This window comes from Athene noctua, chromosome 12 (assembly GCF_965140245.1).
Source record: "Athene noctua chromosome 12, bAthNoc1.hap1.1, whole genome shotgun sequence".
Classification (NCBI taxonomy): domain Eukaryota; kingdom Metazoa; phylum Chordata; class Aves; order Strigiformes; family Strigidae; genus Athene; species Athene noctua.
The window spans coordinates 12,185,329-12,202,589 of NC_134048.1; the positions used below are offsets into that span (position 1 = coordinate 12,185,329).

Genomic DNA, 17,261 nt, shown 5'->3' on the forward strand with positions numbered 1-17,261 from the left:
AAGCTGTTTTATCACAAAGTTATACCCAAATGAAAACTGTCGCAGTGGGTTTTTCCCCAAATGGTCAGAAGTAATTGCTGGGACTAATAGAGCTGCTGAAGTGATGTTGCAGTTCACCAACAGCTCCCTTCAGTCTCTACGTCTGCTTGCAGGGTAACACTCGAGCAACAATACCAGTCCTTTATTTTCCAGGAAGCTGCGTGGGAACGCAGCACTGGATGGCACAGGTCAGGCTGGGAGGACAAACCTCAGCTGTGGGTCTGTCCCTCTGTCCAGACCCTTCCTGTGTGTGCCCCCACTCCAGCCAGGAGCCCTGCCAGCCAGGCACCCTGCTCCTGTCCCTGTGCACCCACCCCAGGCACCCCAGCACCAGCTGCCCCAGCTGTATCCCCACATTTCCACCTTGTGATTTCATGTTGTAATCTGTCCTGGCACTGGCAGCAGCGTCACTGTGCCCAGATATCTCAGAAAAATATTCCTGTTTGATGGCCCTGAAGCCCATATTTTGGTGGAAAGCAGCAGGGAAACAGGCTTCCTGTCAGCTCAGGGTGCAGCAGGTGGAGAGATGAGGGGCTGGATTTGGGGTGGGAGGCTGGTTCTGGCTCTCTGGCTGGGCAGGGGGGCCCATGCTGGGCTCTCACCAGCTGTGCTGCATCAGAGATGGGCAGGTTGAGGGCAGCTGCCTAAATTGGTGCAAATCAGCTGGAAAAAGATATCCAGGATAGCTCAGCACCTTGCATACCTCCTCCTTTCAGGCTGCTGAGGTCCTCCTGCCTGGCAGCATCACCGTGCCGTGCTCTGGGTAAATTCAGTGCAATGCCTCTGGCCTGGCAAGCCCTCACAGGGCCGATGGCTGGTGCTGGGCTCCTGCGCACCATGTGCTGTGGGGGAGCTGCCCCCGTGCTGCCGCCGGCTGCCCAGGCTTTCCATCCCCTCCCTTCCACAGCCTGGGCTCCCACGATGACCAGGACACCCTGTGCTGGAAAGAGCAGTTTGGCCAGCCGGGCCGTGTCTCTGGGAGAGCAGGCTGGCTCCCGGGATACACTCTCCTGTTGCCGGCGGGACCATCCAGGGGCCGTCCTGCACCGCAGGCTTGCTGTGTCACCACGGGGAGTCTTTCCCACACTTTGGCTTGCCGTCTCTTACTCCCACTCAAGCAAATTTGAGGGGTGTGTGCCCCACTTCATTTTTGACACCTCCACTCTAGGAGGTTTCTTCTGCGACGGGTCTTGTGGCAGTGACACCACTCCCAAAGTGCAGAGTACAGAGCCCAGGCTTTTTCTGCATGAGTTAAACTGGAAGAAGCCACACTTATAACAGCAATACACAGGGATATTCCCCCACGGGAGCTGCATCCCTGGCAGTGGTGCAGCATTGCTGTGAGTGAGCTTGAGGGGCTCTACCACCCACCCTGGCCCTGGCCGTACCCCAACTGTCCCACTGCCAGGCAGGCAGTGCAGCAGAGCAGGTTCTGCAAAGCAAAACACTTCCTCCCAAGCAGGCTTCCACTAATAAACTAAAGTATTAGAAGCACAGACTTGGTCCTTTTTTTTTCTTTCCACTTTATAGTATATATGTTATCATTTAGTTATAGGCAGATCACTTCACTATTTACAGTACATGAGCGTAGAGAGTCTACAGTCTTTTTGATGTAAACAAGTAACTCCGCGGCAGGGGAGTCTGGAAAAAGAAGCCAGTTCTGAAGTATTTACACAATTTAAAATAGAACTTTTATACCCACCGGATAGATATAGATAATACATTGAGCGATTTGGTTAAATTATCTATGAAACTATAGAATCTGACAATGTAAAAATACAAGAAAACGTTCTCTTGTTTTAGAAGGTAGACAGTTAAATCACACTAGAAATAAATCTCTTTTTTAAAAATAATAACAATAATAATAAAGGAAAGGCATAAGAATCCATGCCATCTTTTAAGGTTAAAGTATATTACATAAATAAGGACACAACGTAACGGAACCGGGGGAAAAAATTAAGTGAAATATAAAAAACCACTACCAATTAAAAAAAAAACAAAACAAAAAACAGACTAAAAACTTGATTCTTAATCACAGAGGGATCAATTCTGCTACTTTTACTTACTCCGCAGGTAGAGAATTGCAGAGTTAAGTAGTACTTACTCAGCATGAGGAAGGGAGGCAGAATTGGCCCCTAATAATTATTAGCAGTGTCCTTTTACTTTAAAAATAAAAAGAAGAAAAAGACAGAATTAGCTTTTTTTCTATAAATAACAAAGCAGATGTGCCCCTTTTAAGGTGAAATTCTTACACCTTTCTCAAGAAATGCATCAATTTAATCTTTCTCTCTCTTTCTCACATGCATACACACACTCCCTCCCCAACCCAGTATTTACCTCAGCGTGGCTCTCGGCTCGGCACTGTGGCCGTGGCCATGGCCATGGGCACTGTGGCCAGGCTGCTGCTGCTGCCCCTGACCCCAGGGTGGGTGAGGGAAGAGGAATGAAACCCGAAGGCTGCATTTGGCTCTATATTGCTTCAGATTGTCAGGGATGGACTGCAACACTTAGAACAGAAAGGGTGTCAGGGCTCAGCTACAAACAATGATGTATCTCAGTATTCAGCATACCTCCAAAAAGAAAGGAAAAAAAACAAAACAGAAAAAAAGAAAGAAAAAAAGCGCTGGCCTGCAATTGCAACACTCCTTTGCATGGACCAGTGCTGAAATCAGACACTCAGGACTGTAATGTGGTGACTGAGCTGCTGCTCCATTAAAGATGTGCAGCCCAACCATCTGCGCTGAGTAAGAATCGGGATAAACCTTTTCTCTGGGGCAGCATCAAAACTAAAACCCGGGATTGTCCTGTGCATTCAGCCTAGACACTCAGAAACATTTGCTCCTTCCTGCGGATTCTGCCTGATTCCAGCCAGAAACCGAGTACCCCACCCTGAACAAGCTTTTCTGGGGCAAATCTGTGCAAAAAAGGCAAAGGGACATTTTATCATGAAACTCTTCACATTCAGCATTTCCCCACAGCACCTGCAGGAAACTACTGGGGGACATTCTATAGTTATATATTTTTACAAAAATAAATCTCCTCCTTACTTATTGCCTACCGTAATAAACCCTTTTGCTCCCAATTTCGCTTTGAAGTAGCACTTTCGGCTGCCCTGAAGCCCCAGCCCTCGCAGGGGGTGGGGGGCAGCTTCCCGGGGCTGCCATAGGGTCTGGGGTGCAAGAGTTCCCTTTTTGGGGTGCCCAGCTCTGAGCTGCACCCATGCCAGGGCACCTGCCATGATGCCAGAGGCTGGACGGGATGTAAAGCTAATCCTTGGGCGGGGACAATCCCCGTCCCTGGCAGCTCCTGCAGAGTGCTGGGTGCCTCTGGCTTCCCCGGCGGCGTGGGCTGCCTCTCCTCACGCAGAGCCCGGGCATCGATCGCTCTGCTCCTGCTCCGCTTCGCCGTTAGCACCCAAAATAATCACAGGCCACTAAGGGAGTGAGCTCTCAGCTGCCCCTTATGCCAGAGCCCTCCTTCCTGCACCTTTGCAGACTTGAGCACTGCAAGCTAGACACCTTTATATTTAAAAAAAAAAAAAAATTAGAAAAATAAAAATCAAGTGGAAACTTATTTTTCACCACAAATCCTGTGTGAGGGATTCTGAACCCAGCAGACCTGTGCTTCTTGAGCTGAACACCCTCCACTCTCACTCAGTCCTAAAAGTTGGGGGAAGCCCCCGGGGCAGGCAGCATGTGCCCCCTGCTTTTCCCTGCTGCAACGATGGGCTGGCAGGTGCAGGCAGCTGCAGAGGGCTGCCCCAGCCCACAGTTGTGCCTCTGCTCCTTGCACACCTCTGCGCATAGTGCATAAGTCCTGGAGAAATTTCTTAGGGGAGGAAGGAAAACGAACCATCCCAATTTAGGGGAGGAAAAAAAGAAAAAAACCCAACCCCCCAAAAAACCACCCCCACCCCACTTATAGGCTTTAGGCACCACGAAGACCACTTATTGCATCTCCTCCTACCCTACAGGTGCAGTACTGATCAGCTCTGTGCAGGACAAGCCCTCCCCTTCCCGTGCACTGGCCTTGATATCCAGAAGCCAGGCATGGGCAGGGGCTGTGGGATGACCCAGGGGGCCCAGCCGCAGGAAAACAATGTGAAATTTTGTATCTGGGTACACCAAAACCAATGCTTGGGAGGCGACTGAGTCATCCTCCAGGAGAGGGCTCCCCCGGCTCTGGAGCCCCCCCAGCTCTGCACTAACCCTTCCCCTCTGCCACGCTTGATGCATCCCCAGCAGGGCCCGGCCGTGGGGGCTCGGTGCCCTCGGCTGAGTGGGAGATGGAAGAATTCCACTTACTTTGCTTTTTTTTGTTGTTTTTTGGATTGATCGTTTTCTGAAAAACATCAGCACAGCACAGGACAGTACTACCCACCCTAAATGTGTCGCTATATACATTCTACATAAGCTCTATAGCAATCACATGTAAACATCATCATTGTGAGGAAATACTAGGACAGAAAAAGGCAAAGCTACAATGAGGCAATTGCCAATAGCAGATGCTCAGTCTCGGCCAGAGCTGCTCATGTTTGTTAAGATGGGATGACAAGTGGGGGGAGCTTGTGGCAGGAGAGACGCTGAACCTTGCTGCTGAGACTGAAATGGCACAAGGACTGTTCCCTGACAGTGGTCGTCACCAGCGGCATATTGGGGACCCACAGTTCAAACCCCACAGTGGCCTGTGAGGCCTCACGCTGCCAGGCTGGTTGTCATCAGAACCATGGCTTCCCTGAAAGTGGGGAGAAATAGCCTGGTAACTGTGCTGGTATCAGCGCTGCCAGCAGAGACCAGCTGCACACACGGCCCCAGAGTCAAGGGCCAACGTGGCAGGGCTCAAGCTCTTGGCATCGTATCTCATGCAACTTTGGAGGCTTTGGTCACACTCCCTGCAAGACAAAATAGTACCCACACCAGGGAAATGAGAATAAAACCCCCAAGTCATATCGAGGGAAGACCCCAGAAGACTCTATCTATTGGCAGAGTTAAGGCTATAATATTCTATCTACAGAGGATGGCTGAATCCCTAGTGGTCTCTGGGTCTGAAAAATAAATGGAGATAAGGGTGATGGCTTGAGGAGCAGCAAGGTTCCTGCTCCCTCAGAAAAAGTGCCTCTGGTCAGCTCGTGGTGAGGTTTGCTCCAGCTGGTGGCAGGCTCTCTCCCCCTCCCATCTCAGCTGGAGATGGCGGGCAAGTTTGCAAGAAAATTTCAGGGGGGTGCTGCTTGAGCATGCCTTAAATCCAGCACCACCGGGCAGCCCTGAGGGCCCTCGGCCAGAGGCAGAGCAGGCAAGCATGCCATGGGGTGCTGGTGGGCATGGGGGACGGATCCTGGGGGCCAACTGGGTGCTGGGGAAGTCTATGGCTTATCAGGTACCAGGCAGAACGCGGGCAGGGCATTGGGTGGGACGGGTGTTTGGTGCACTGCTGTGCCCTCTCCTGCCTCTCTGGATTTTGGGCTGGCTGCCGGGTGGGGATCACAGATGGGTCTTCTCACCCCGCTTGCTTTGCAGGCGGTGGAAGTGAGCGGGGAGCAAGCTGCTCAGCCTGGCTGGTCTCCTAGACACCTAAGGAGACAGAGAGAAGCAGCTCCCTTACAGGGTCCTGGAGGAACCCATGCCCCAGGCTGTGCTGGCAGGACCCACCGGATCGATTCCAGACCAGCTGTGGCCCCCCGGCCCCTCAGCCCCTCTCTCCTGCCTCCAAAGGCAGCGGGGGGACGGAGCAGTGCTGGCTGGCAGGTATCGGTCCCACAGCCCCCCGGGTAGTGCATTCTTCTACCATCCCTCTCCTTCACGCCTGCAAAGCTGCCTGGCCCCATGGTGAGAATGGCACGGGGCTGGCGTGCTCCACTGCCCGCCGGCTCCATTAGGCACCAAAACCAAGCTCAGCGTCTGGGTGCTGTGACCCAGCTGGGCGGGGGGCTGGGGGGCTTGGGCCACACAAGCAGGAAGAATAGCTTTGACAGCAAAGTGGGTGACCCCAACGTGACCGCCGAGCACCCTGGTTTGCTGGCGGGGGAGGCGGGTGCCCCTGCGGCTGATGGATGAATGCCAGCTCCGTGACTCTGCTCTGACCCCCCCATTTGCTGAGTGGCAAGTGCCTCATTACAGTGCATAGTTAAAAATCAAGGAAGCGGTACAATAAATCTGAATTACAGTACATCTGAGCCATAAATACATTTTTTTTAAGTATATACTTTTTTTCTCTTCTTCTATTAAAAATTAGTTTATAATCCTGATTCTATTCACAATTAACAATTTCATCATCACACACTACGGACAAAAAAATGTTATGGTGAACACAGCTGCAACTCCGCGGTGGGAGCACGGGGGGTCCAGAAGGGAGGAGAGGGGCTGGGGGGCTCCTAGGCTCACCCTAAAACAACCAGTCAGAAGCGGGGGGACTAACGTGTGGCAGTGAGACATCAACACCATGGGGACTCACAGACAGAAGCAGCTTTGTTCAATGTAAACATCGATCAGAAGGGACAGCAGTCTCTCTCTCGTGCGTGCGTGCTCTCGCTCTCTCTCGCTCTCTCTCGCTTTCTATAGACTGAATAATTTCTTTGAAAACGTAAACATATTGGAAGTGCCTTGACTGAGGTATTGAGGTATTCCTCCAAGGTTAAGGCTGTTACCGATGCAGGCTTAGCTGGGCCTCCTGCAGCAAGCTGTCGAAATCCATGGTCTCGTACTTGCTTTTCACTGGAGCTGAGGAGGACTCCTCCGCGCTGCAATCTGGGAAGGGCAGGGACACAAGGCAGCCGGGTCAGGGAATGGCACACAAGCACGCTCGCTGCCTGGCAGGGAGGGAAACTGAGGCACGGCAGGGCACTACTCACTCCCCCGCTACCAGCATGCTGCATCCTGGCACTGCAAAGCCAGCCCAGACGAGGTGATGATGGCGAGAGGGAGCGGGGACGGTGCTGTCCCTCCCCGATTGAAGAGCTGTTGGAGAGAGGGGCTGTAGCACTGCCCAGCCTGGCAGGTCACACACCACAGATACCTGTTTCCAGGTGCACAAAAATCTGCCGGGTGCAGCTGAATTCTGAGGCGCTGACACGGGGCTGACCCCACGGGAGCCGTGCCGGTTGTGGGGAGGGGGGTGCCTACCTGCAGCGCTCCCCAGCCCTCCATCAGAGCTGAACAAACAGTGCCACCACAAAGACAGGGAAATTCAGCAAATGCCAGAAATAAGGCTGCCTAATTTAACAGCAGCTGAGCCCTTTTGGGTGTGTATTTTTGAATGAGCCTTGAATGGCACAGCTGCATTTCACCTCTGCCCGTGGGCTCCCCATCTTATCCTGTACCAGGGCGAGCAGGATTTTAGGAACAAGCCAGGCTGCACAATAAGGGGGTGACTTCTGGCCTTGCAGAAATCTGCAGGTGAGGAGCACTGAAGGGGGTTCTTCTATGCAGGGGGGAAGCTCTGGCCCCCTCCCCACAGCACTGCACACCCATGTGCCAACACCTTCCTCACAGGGTGCCGTTTCCTATCTTCTCTGTGCCCAAAATGAGCGGCCCTGGGATTTATTCAGATGAACAACAGCCATTTGCACACAAAACCAAAGTCAGAGGGAATGCTGCTTGCAGCAGATGAGAGGTACTGAAAGATCAGGCAGTACTTGTGTCAGACTGGGTGTCATGAGATAAGTCAAGACTTAGGGCTTTATTTTCTGGGCCTCAGTCTCTCATGCATGAAGTGGGATACTAGAACACTTTACCCCCTGCAGAAGGTACAGAAATGAATGTGCAGTGTCTGTGAAACACCAAAGATCACAGCAACAAGGGCTGAGCAAAGCCTAGATCCCATTTCTCTTGCAGGTCTAGCACAGGGTTTCACTCCTGTCCCTTAGCTCAGACTGCAGCCCTACCACCTGTGGAAGGACAGTCCAGCGAGACCCTGGCTAATGCACTCACTGAATCTTGCAGAAGCCCACACAGCACAGGAAGAGTTAATGCAACTGCAGCACACTTCAGTGCCATCATTTTGGCTCCAAAGTGCATGTGCAGTGTGGTGGATCTGCCCTGCAGAGCAGCAAACCACCCAGACTACCTCGTGGGCTAATGAGATGTTGCTGACTGTTCTCTCTAATGACTGGGAAGGGACTTCTCTGCTGGAAACTATCCAGTGCTGTGTAGAAATGCAGCAGAGACAGGATGGGCTGTGGTCAGCTGAGACCCAGCAGCCCTGGGGCATGATGCTATGTTTTGCAGCCAACACCCTCTGGGCCCTCACGCTAGCTGCTTTTCTCCCCCCAGTTTCCCAAGCCATCTGACTGAGCCAAGAGCAGCTACATGAGCCATAGGAGAGCCAGTGGGCTTTTCCTGCAGGCTCTAAAGAGGTTTAGGATCTTTGCATGACTAGGGTTCAGCAGTGCAGTGTGCCGTTACAGCCGTGTGCTGATAAATGAGATGCTTTAGAAAAAGCAGCTCATGCTTTCTTACCCAAGTCAGCATATCTGGTCCAGAAGAAGTGCCCGAGGCCACCAGAGCTGAGCTGGAACGAAGGCTCGTTCCTCTTCCTTAGCGAGGTGCCATTTTTCAGAGATAAGGCGGCATGCTCTGAATACCGGTAGGTGATGAAGCCGTATTTATCCCCCCTGAGCAACCAGAGAAGGAATTCAAAATGCGATGGGCCCCACAGTCCCTCTGACACAGCTCTGCTCAGCACTGTGCCCCTGGCCCTCCATCTCGTTGTCCTTCCATCCCGCTGTCCCTCCATCCCGCTGTCCCTCCATCCCGCTGTCCCTCCATCTCGTTGTCCCTCCATCTCGTTGTCCCTCCATCCTGCTGTCCCTCCATCTCGTTGTCCCTCCATCCCACTGTCCCTCCATCCCGCTGTCCCTCCATCCTGCTGTCCCTCCATCCCACCAGCCCTCCCTGTGCCGTTGAACCTGGGCACACACTGATCTCCTCGCCCAAAGCGCTGAGACCATCGGCTCGGCTGACCAAGGGGGTTGGCGTGGTGCAGAGCACTTCACCCCACCAGCACAACTGCGTCACTCGCACACGCACAGCTGGATGCGGGGGTGACCCTGCACCGCCCGGTAGTGCTGATGCTGGCTGGAGAGAGGGGCTGTCTGGAGTCGCTGGAGCCCCGGACCACAGCGCGCTCCCCACCCACCTGTTAGTCCTGGACAGGACTTGGCACTCCACGATTTCACCAAACACTTCAAAGCGTTTCTTCAGTTCGCTGGAGCTCATGCTGCTGGAGAGGTTCCTGATATACACCACCCTGCCTTCCCCCTGGCAAATCAAGCAAAGGTTTCAGGCCCCAGGACCCTGTGCCTCTCTGCTGTTGACGGGTGCTGGAAATGTGGGGCCGTCAAGGAGCCCCTGCAAGTCAGCACTGGGAATGGGGCTGAAGTAGGGCAATACTGCCACGGGCACAGCCTGACATCTCCAGGGTCCGGCCGTCCCCACTCCAGCTAGCTCATGGGTGTCAGCCCCAGGACACCATGGCTGCAGGGGATGACCATATCCAGGCTGAAGCAGCCACCACCCCCTTCTTCTGTTTTAAATTTCTGCTGCATTCCTGCATCTTTTTCAGCTTATTCTGGTGAAGATGCTGAGAAATATTCCCACGAATTGCTAGGGGCAAAATTCAATTGCTTTGCAGGAAAAAAATGCCAGAGGGGTCTGTGTATGTGTGTGTGTGTGTGTGTGTGTGTGCGTGCACACAGCACAACAGCACAAAAGACCAAGTTATTTCCGCGCAGGCCCACACGCCCCCAGCTCCCACCCATGGGCACACAGCAGTTCCTGGTGCATGAGGCGGCCTCTGCAGCAGGACTGCATCTGTAACGGCTGAGTAGCTTCAGGGATTCCCCCGCTCAGCCTGCTAACTGCCAATGCCAGCTGTGCTGAAGCATTGTTATAGGATGCTCTGGGCATTTCTGGCCCATGACTCCATGTATTGCCTGTTGCCTGGCGGCTTCTGCTTCATGTTGGGTTGTTCTCCCCCCTCCACCCCCATGTCCTTGTTTAACACTGGCCTCGCACCAAGGGATGTTGAAACCAGGGTTAACGGGCTCCACCACTGCTTTTCTGCAGCGGGAGATGAACTGAGGGCTGGGCATTGCTTTGTCCCAACACGAGGTCCCTGCTCACTTACGATGGCCTTTTCCCGTCTCTTCTCCAGCTGGCCCCGGTGCCCACTCCCACCCTGACACTGCTGGCTGTTCTCACACCTGGGAAGCAAGGGAGAGGATGTCAGCCCGGGAGGGTGGGGGGATCCAGCAGGGAAAGCTTCAAACATCAAAGAGAAGCCAGGGCATGTGGTGTCTGCAGCAGCAGGCAGGCACTCCAGAGCACTGGCAACCGAGGAGAGATGGGGGTCCAGAAGCACTGGAAAGGACACTGGAAAGTCCCTCCTGACAGATGCTGGAGGGGGTTCCCAGCTGGCAGCTTGCCCCTTCCCAGGCACGGCTCCAGCCCCTGCCCATGCCCCATCACTCCCAGCGCCATGGAAAACCTTGGCTGCCCCAGTGCTGCTTTCTCTGGCCATGGCTGATGTTTGAACAGCTGCTGACGTAGTACCAGTTATTTCAATAGATTTACTTCATTACTTATCATCTTTATTACTTGGGCCAGCAGAGCAGAAAGAGCCAGGGCTGCCATTCACTGGGGCAAAACCTCAGGGGGCAAGAATGGTCCCAAGTGCCCTCCCCGTGGCCCCCCTGTACCTGAAGGTGCGTCTGCTTGCGGGCGATCGGGACCGGCAGCACGAAGACCCCGAGCTAGACCTGCTCCGGGAACAGTAATGCAAACTGGTCCTGGAAAGGGGATTTCTCCGCAGGCACAGCTTGGTGTCACCGTGCTCCTCCTCCTCCTCCTCTTCCTCCTCCTCGTCCTCCTCCTCCACAGGGGAGCCACTCTCGCTGCAGCTGTCTTCAAAAACGGTGTCATATTCGGGGGTCTTGCAGAAGACCATGTCCTCTTCCTCAAGAGCACTGTCCAGAAAGCCAAAGTGCTTTGTTAAGCTGGCTCTGATCTCCTGGTCTCTCAGCTGCTTGACGCCGTCCTTCCACAGCATCTCACTGCCTGCCTCCTTGCTGCCCAGGTCCAGCCCCTGGTAGTGGGCGGCCGGGACCCTCCTCTTGTGCTCTGTCTCCACCTGGCCTGGGGGCTCCCACGACTTGAGCACCTTCCTCTGCAGGGCAGCCTCGGGCTTCAGCACCTGGCAGTAGTCGTGGTCCCCGAAGGAGCGGGAGAAAGGCCGCTTGAGCACGCCCTGCTGCTCAGGGAGCGTGGGGCGCCCGGCCGCTCGGCTCAGGTGGGCGAAGAGCTCTGTCCTCTCGGGGTGCTTCCTGGGGCCTTTCCGGGAGGCTGCTGTGTCCCCTCCGCCCCCGGGGATGGGAGCCGTCCCGTCCTCCTTCCCTGGCTCCTGGGGTATGTCTGGCTTGTACAGGTCCTCCTCGGCGGGCTTATACGGTGGAGTGGTGGGTGGCGTGAGACCTGAATCCCCCCCGAACAAAGGGCAGGAGTCAGCTCTGCCCCCGCCGCCCTGCCCCGTCCCATCCCAGCACCTGGGCTGCACCACGCTTTGCAAGGGAGGAGGCTGCTTGGCCCCTGCAGCCTCAGCCATCCAGCAGCACTTGGGCAAAAAGGATGCCTGATCCCAGAAAGGATCAGAGGACTCCCCCTTCCCTCCTGGCTCATGCAGGGGCCCGCTGAACTGCCCCTCCCATCCCAAACATGTCCCCTCAGCAATGGGGGATGCAGCTTGTCAGCTGCTTGCAGTGCTCGGACGTGGAGGTGAGGCAGCGCACGGGAAGTGCCCTGTGGAGCAAAGGGGGGCTCCCGGGCCAGGGGACGAACATGCCTGCTCGGCTGGGGTTGGCTGGAACCAGCAACTCCAGGCTGAATTTAGGGTAAATCTGCCCCCTCCCAGGGAGGATTTTTGCAAAATTAAAAAATTAAAAGCCTGTCCTACCTGCTGTCCCACACAGCTCCACAGTCAGCATCGGCTCAAAGTTTCTCTTCCCAAAGGTTGAGTCGCTGGAGAAGAGCAGAAAATAAGGAGAGAGAAGGTATTTAGGTGAACTGCAGCCCCCCAAACATGAACAGAAGCTGAAAAACGCTGCCTACCAGCGAGCCCTCCCACCACGGCTAATGCCTGATGGAGTAACCCCGTGGAGGGGTGCAAGGGGCAGTGGGGTGAGCAGCGTGCCCTCCCTGTCCCAGCCAGAGCTCCGGGACACATTGCCCCTGGCATGCAGAAATGCCCTGTCCTCAGCCCAGGGGTCTCTGAGCTCCTTGCACCTGAGCGATGGCCACAGCTCCCCACAGCCCCGCACCCAGCTGCACAGCTCAGTCTGCTCTGCAAAAGCAGCTTTGCTTGCTCACTGCAGATGCATGCCCAGCCAGACAAACCAAGGCGGCTTTCCAGCCCCAGCGTGGTTTATTTAGCCCCATGCACACTTACGTTTGTGCCAAGGACAGCGTGAGACACCTGGGTGTTTCTGAAAGGCAGGGAGAGAAGCAGCGTTACCAGCAGAGCTGTGCTCCCTCCAGTGCCCACAGTGCCCACGGCAGGACCTGGGGCCCCTCTGCCCACCCTGGCCTGGCAGGGGGCTGGGGATCATAGGCTTTGCCCGCCTGGGAGGCAGCAGTGTCTGCAGCAGGGCTAACACTGCCAGGGTTGAGCCATTCATGCTCACAAAGCGCTTGCAGATAGCTGTGATTTTGGGGCACCGGTGCAGCTGAACCCCGGTGCCCAGGCACAGGGCGAGCCTGCAGGGAAGAGGGACCCAGAGGGATGGGCAGCCTGGTCCTTGCTGGGTTAGTGCTATACCAACTCCCTTATCTTGTTATAAGGATAGGGAAACTGAGGCAGAAGGCCCCCACGGATTGAAACAGCATCCCAAAACCAGAACAGGCCCCCAACTCCCCATGCATGGGACCCCACAGCCAGATGGCACATAGGTCAGGGCCTGGCTGTGCTTGGAGCTCACAGCTTCACTGCCAGCTGAGTGCCAGGCGCCTGGCCAGCAGTGCTAGCCTGTGGCAGGGACAGCACCAGCAGTGCCACAGGCAGCATGTGCGCACTGCGGGGGGGCGAGCAGAGTGAGACCCCCCGGCTCCCCTCACCTGCTTGCTCCAGGAGGGCACAGCGCTGGCTCTCAGCCCCGTTGCCCACCTCGCTGTCCCCCGGGGAGCCCAGGGAGAGGGGCTGGGGTTCCACCAGTGGTGCTGTGTCCCCCACCTCCACTTCGGCCGCGGGCTCTTCAGCGGAGAAGCCCTCCAGCGCTGGGCACAGTGCAGGCTCTCTGGAGGCCAGTGTGCCACGGCTGTTCCCAGCCTCCTGGGGGACAGAGGGCTCGGGGGATGGCTCGTCAAGGAAGGAGAGCCAGTGGCCAAGCTCGGGGTTGAGTCTTTTGGACCGGCGGACAGCGTAAACGGTGCTTTCCTGCTTGCGGGCCATCTTCCCTGGGGCTGTGCCCAGGACGCCCGTACGCTTCCCAGCATCGTCCTCGAGGCCACATGGCTCCTGTGGTGCCTCTGCCTCAGCCCTGGGGCTCTGCCGTGGCTCGCCCTTCTCTGGTGCCATTTTGGCTCTGGATGTGCAGATCTCAGTGACATCCTCCCCATCCTGGGCTGGTGGCACAGGGGAGCAGGAGCCAGGTGGCCGTGCCAGGGCGGCGTACACAGGCTTGCTCAGGCGGTATGGCTTGCTCACATCGCACAGCAGGTCCCGTGCCAGCAGCTCCTTCAGGATGGAGAAGGATGCTCCGGGCTTCTTGCAACCTGCGGCTGCCTGCCAGGCACAGCCTGGCCGGCTCTGGGCGCTGCTAGGGAGGCCCGGCTGCCCAGGACAGTCCGGTTTGGCTCTCTTGAAGGGGCTGCTGCAGGGCTGGGGCTTGGCGTCGGCAGCGTCGCGGGTGGGCAGCTTCCGCGGTGGCAGGCAGTAGGTGTGCATGTAGCGGATGAGCTCCACCACTGAGTGCATCTCCCCCTCGCAGGAGAACTGACTGCTGGAGCCATCCTCTGCTGAGGAGGAGGGGGTCACCGAGTCGCCGGAGCTCAGCGAGTCCTCGCTGGAGTCACTGTCGTCCTCGTGATGGGCACAGTCACCCGGGGACAAGTGGTGGCGGCTGCTGGGACACTCCTCAGGTGTCTGGGGGGCTTTGGTCTGGGGGCAGGGGGCAGTGGCGGTGAGGTGCCGGTGCAGCTCAGTGCAGCTGCGGCTCTGTGCCTGTGGGACGCTTGCCCTCCTTTCCCGGGGCCCCTCCACCTTTGAAGAGGAGAGGAGAAAGTCAGTCCTGAGCCCTCCAGCCACAACCTGATGCAAGTACCAGGCATGGGATGAGAAGCCCCCCAGGCTGACAGAGACACCCCACATCCCTGAACACCCCAGTTCCAGGCCATCAGCATCCTGCCCTGCCTGGGGGTCAGCCCCATGCCCCAGGGGGGTTCCACGGGCACACGGGGCCGGCAGCCCACCGCCCCAAGCGCTGCCCCTCCAGCAGCTGGCATGCAGTGATGCTCCTTCTCCCCGGGAGGGATTTGCTGCTCTTCCCAGGCAATCTAATTTGCCAGGCCTAATGCACCACACAATTGCCATTAGCCAAGTAGAAAAATCTTTGATGGCAACTTCTGCTGGGCTTCAGGAGATTAGCTTAAGTGACGGGGTCAGCTCTGCAGCACAGCATGCAGCTCTCCCTGGCCGATAGCTCCCAGCTTGGGCTGTGAATCAGCGGGGAGAGGGCAAGGGGGTAGCCAGGGAGTACGTGGGGCTTTCACAAACCAGCGCTCAAGGAAGCTGGGAGATGCCTGACCCCATTGGGTCCAAATGAGGACGAGACATTTCTCAGCCCAGCACAAAGCCTGAAGGTTTTGCTGAGCCCAGACTGCAACCCCCATTCAGACGGGGATGAAAGTGCTCTCCCCGTCCACAGCCCCCAGCTCAGAGGCTGCCCACGCTCCCTGACACCATCCTTTGGTGGCCTGCTTTAGGATGGCTCCCAAGAGGTGGGTGCTGGACGGGCTCAAGGTCTGCCTGCTGGAGAAGTACCTTTGTGTAGGGCCGTGCGGGTCGGGACTTAGGGGTCCCCAGGCGCCGGGTGCTCCCATCCCGCTGAGCCTCACAGCTCGGAGGCACGTGCGATGGAGAGAGGAGCAACTTCTTCAGCTGCAAAGAGAAACCGCAAGAAAAAGAGTCGGCATCGCAGCAAGGGCAAGAAAAAGTGCTGACAGGGCCACAGCCCCTTGGCTTGTGCCTGCTCTGGGCACATCCATTGCTGATCATTTGACCCAAAAATGGGGGAGGAAAAATAAAAAGGCAGGGAGGCATTTCCACAAGGGCAGCCCTGAGGGGGTTGGGGATGTCTCCACATCATTCACCCACAGCCCCAAGGACCCCCAAGCAGGTCAGGGTGGTGGGGGCATGAGGGAATTTACTTCCCAGGGGCACCCCCGCTCCAGTCAGGTGCACAGGAGCTGTCATGGCATCCAAAGTTCCCACTCCATCAATTCTGCCCTTAGATGACACAGACTTTACACTGGCATGAGTGACGGGTTTGGACAGTTCGCCTGGGTCCCCGTGCAAGGCTCATTTAGCTGAAACATCCAGAGAGTGCCTCGACTCACTAATGAGCTTTCAAGGCATTCTGCAGACGCAAGCCCCTGTGGGACCTGTTGAGGATCTTCCCCAACACGTTCTGTCAGCCCACGGGCAGTGGGAGTGGGGTTTTCCCTTGGTTACCCACAGTGCCACCACTTCTGATGGCAAGGTCCGCATGACATTTTTCTTCTACCCAAACCCATTTTTGGTTAGGGGGGGAAAAAAAACCCCAAACCCCACACCCAGCAACATTTCATATTCCACCCATGTCGCGCTAACAACCGAAGGCGACAACAAGCTCAACAGCAAGACGACTGCGTAGGCGCCAGGGGACTGCACGGGGGAGACAGATCTGGGGCTCCTGCACTGGTCGGCGGGCACAGAGCCCTGGGACAGGCGTGGGGGGTTTTAAGGGGTGACAGAAATAGGGGGTGCCCAGGTCAGGGTCTGTTGGGAAACGTCAGCTGGGGCACCCACAGCTTTAGGTGTGCAGCTCCTGTTGGTGGAAGCAACCAGCACCTTTCCCCCCCACCCCTGCAACGTATACATCCTATATATACACATACATATTGTGTGTGATATATACCCCCCTGCGCAGGGTGTGGGCGGTGGAAATGCACGCTCTCACCACTGGATGTCACTCCTCCCCGCCACAGCCCCGGCTTTTGGGGAGACCCCGGGGCCAGGCTGGGGGTACCTGGGGGGGTCCGTGAGCCCCAGGAGTGAGGGGGCTGGGTGCCCCTGTCCTAGGGGCCCTCCCGGGACGGTGGTGGTTTGCAGCAAATGTTGCCAGTTAGTCCTGGCCAGGAGGGGGAGTGGGGCTGGAGCCCCGATACTGCAGGGAACCAAAAGGGATGCTCCGATCACCAAATCTTTAGGGATTGGAGGCCGCACAGCCCCTGAGGGGGTTGTGGTGGAAGGCATGGGGGGCAGGGGTCAAACCCTCCTGCTGAAAGCTGAGGGCATGGGCTGTCTGACACTCTGGCCAACCCCCCTCTGTCTCTCCTTCGAGAGCAATGGGGAGGTTGACCCCAAGGCAGAGCCAGGCAGGAGCAGCCACTCTTGCCCATGGGCACAGGGCTAGGATGCGCTGGGGAGACCCCCGGGCAGCCCCACATCTGCAGGTCCAATTAAAAGCAGGTGTGAGTCTTGCCAAAGCAGCCCCCACCCCTTTGACACCCACCCCCACCCCCTTCATATATATATATTTTTATACACACAGCTTGTTCCCGTGAGGATGGTGATGGAGGTGACAGCAATGATGCAGAACATGTATACGTATACAATACAAGTATATGCTTTGGTATTGACGGTTAAAGAGAGTTTTAAGCCTAGAATGAAAAAATTCAGACCTTTGCTTCCTATCATACCCATGCAGCCGGCTTATCAGGGGCTCATCCAAATCCACCTTAAACAGTAGGAAGTGGGTTCTTACTAGAGACAGCTCATCAAACTCGGGGGCCGGGGGCGGCCCCCCCGTGACCGGGGCGGTGGGTTTGGGGGAGGGGGCAGGCGAGGTGTAGGCTTGGTTGAGCGTGTCCCCCTCTTCCATAGTTCGGAAGGCAGCCAGGCCCATGTCATCTCCCTGTATATCATCCAATGTCTCGGTGAGGGCTGCCAGCAGTGCTTCATTCTCGCTGTCTATTATC

General features: G+C 56.3%; 1 protein-coding gene across 1 annotated transcript in view; it reads right to left on the minus strand.

Annotated features, from left to right (window-relative positions):
- Positions 1 to 1,577: 1,577 nt before the first annotated feature.
- Positions 1,578 to 17,261, minus strand: part of PPARGC1B (PPARG coactivator 1 beta) — a 53,935-nt gene continuing 38,251 nt past the window's right edge. Inside the window, exons 3-12 of the mRNA XM_074916166.1 lie at positions 17,048 to 17,260; positions 15,064 to 15,180; positions 13,140 to 14,283; positions 12,475 to 12,511; positions 11,983 to 12,047; positions 10,733 to 11,504; positions 10,162 to 10,237; positions 9,172 to 9,293; positions 8,493 to 8,647; positions 1,578 to 6,782 (exon numbers count right to left, since the gene is read on the minus strand). Coding sequence (XP_074772267.1) covers positions 6,679 to 6,782; positions 8,493 to 8,647; positions 9,172 to 9,293; positions 10,162 to 10,237; positions 10,733 to 11,504; positions 11,983 to 12,047; positions 12,475 to 12,511; positions 13,140 to 14,283; positions 15,064 to 15,180; positions 17,048 to 17,260 — 2,805 coding nt within the window. The 3' untranslated portion in view covers positions 1,578 to 6,678. The remainder of the gene's footprint in view (positions 6,783 to 8,492; positions 8,648 to 9,171; positions 9,294 to 10,161; positions 10,238 to 10,732; positions 11,505 to 11,982; positions 12,048 to 12,474; positions 12,512 to 13,139; positions 14,284 to 15,063; positions 15,181 to 17,047; position 17,261) is intronic.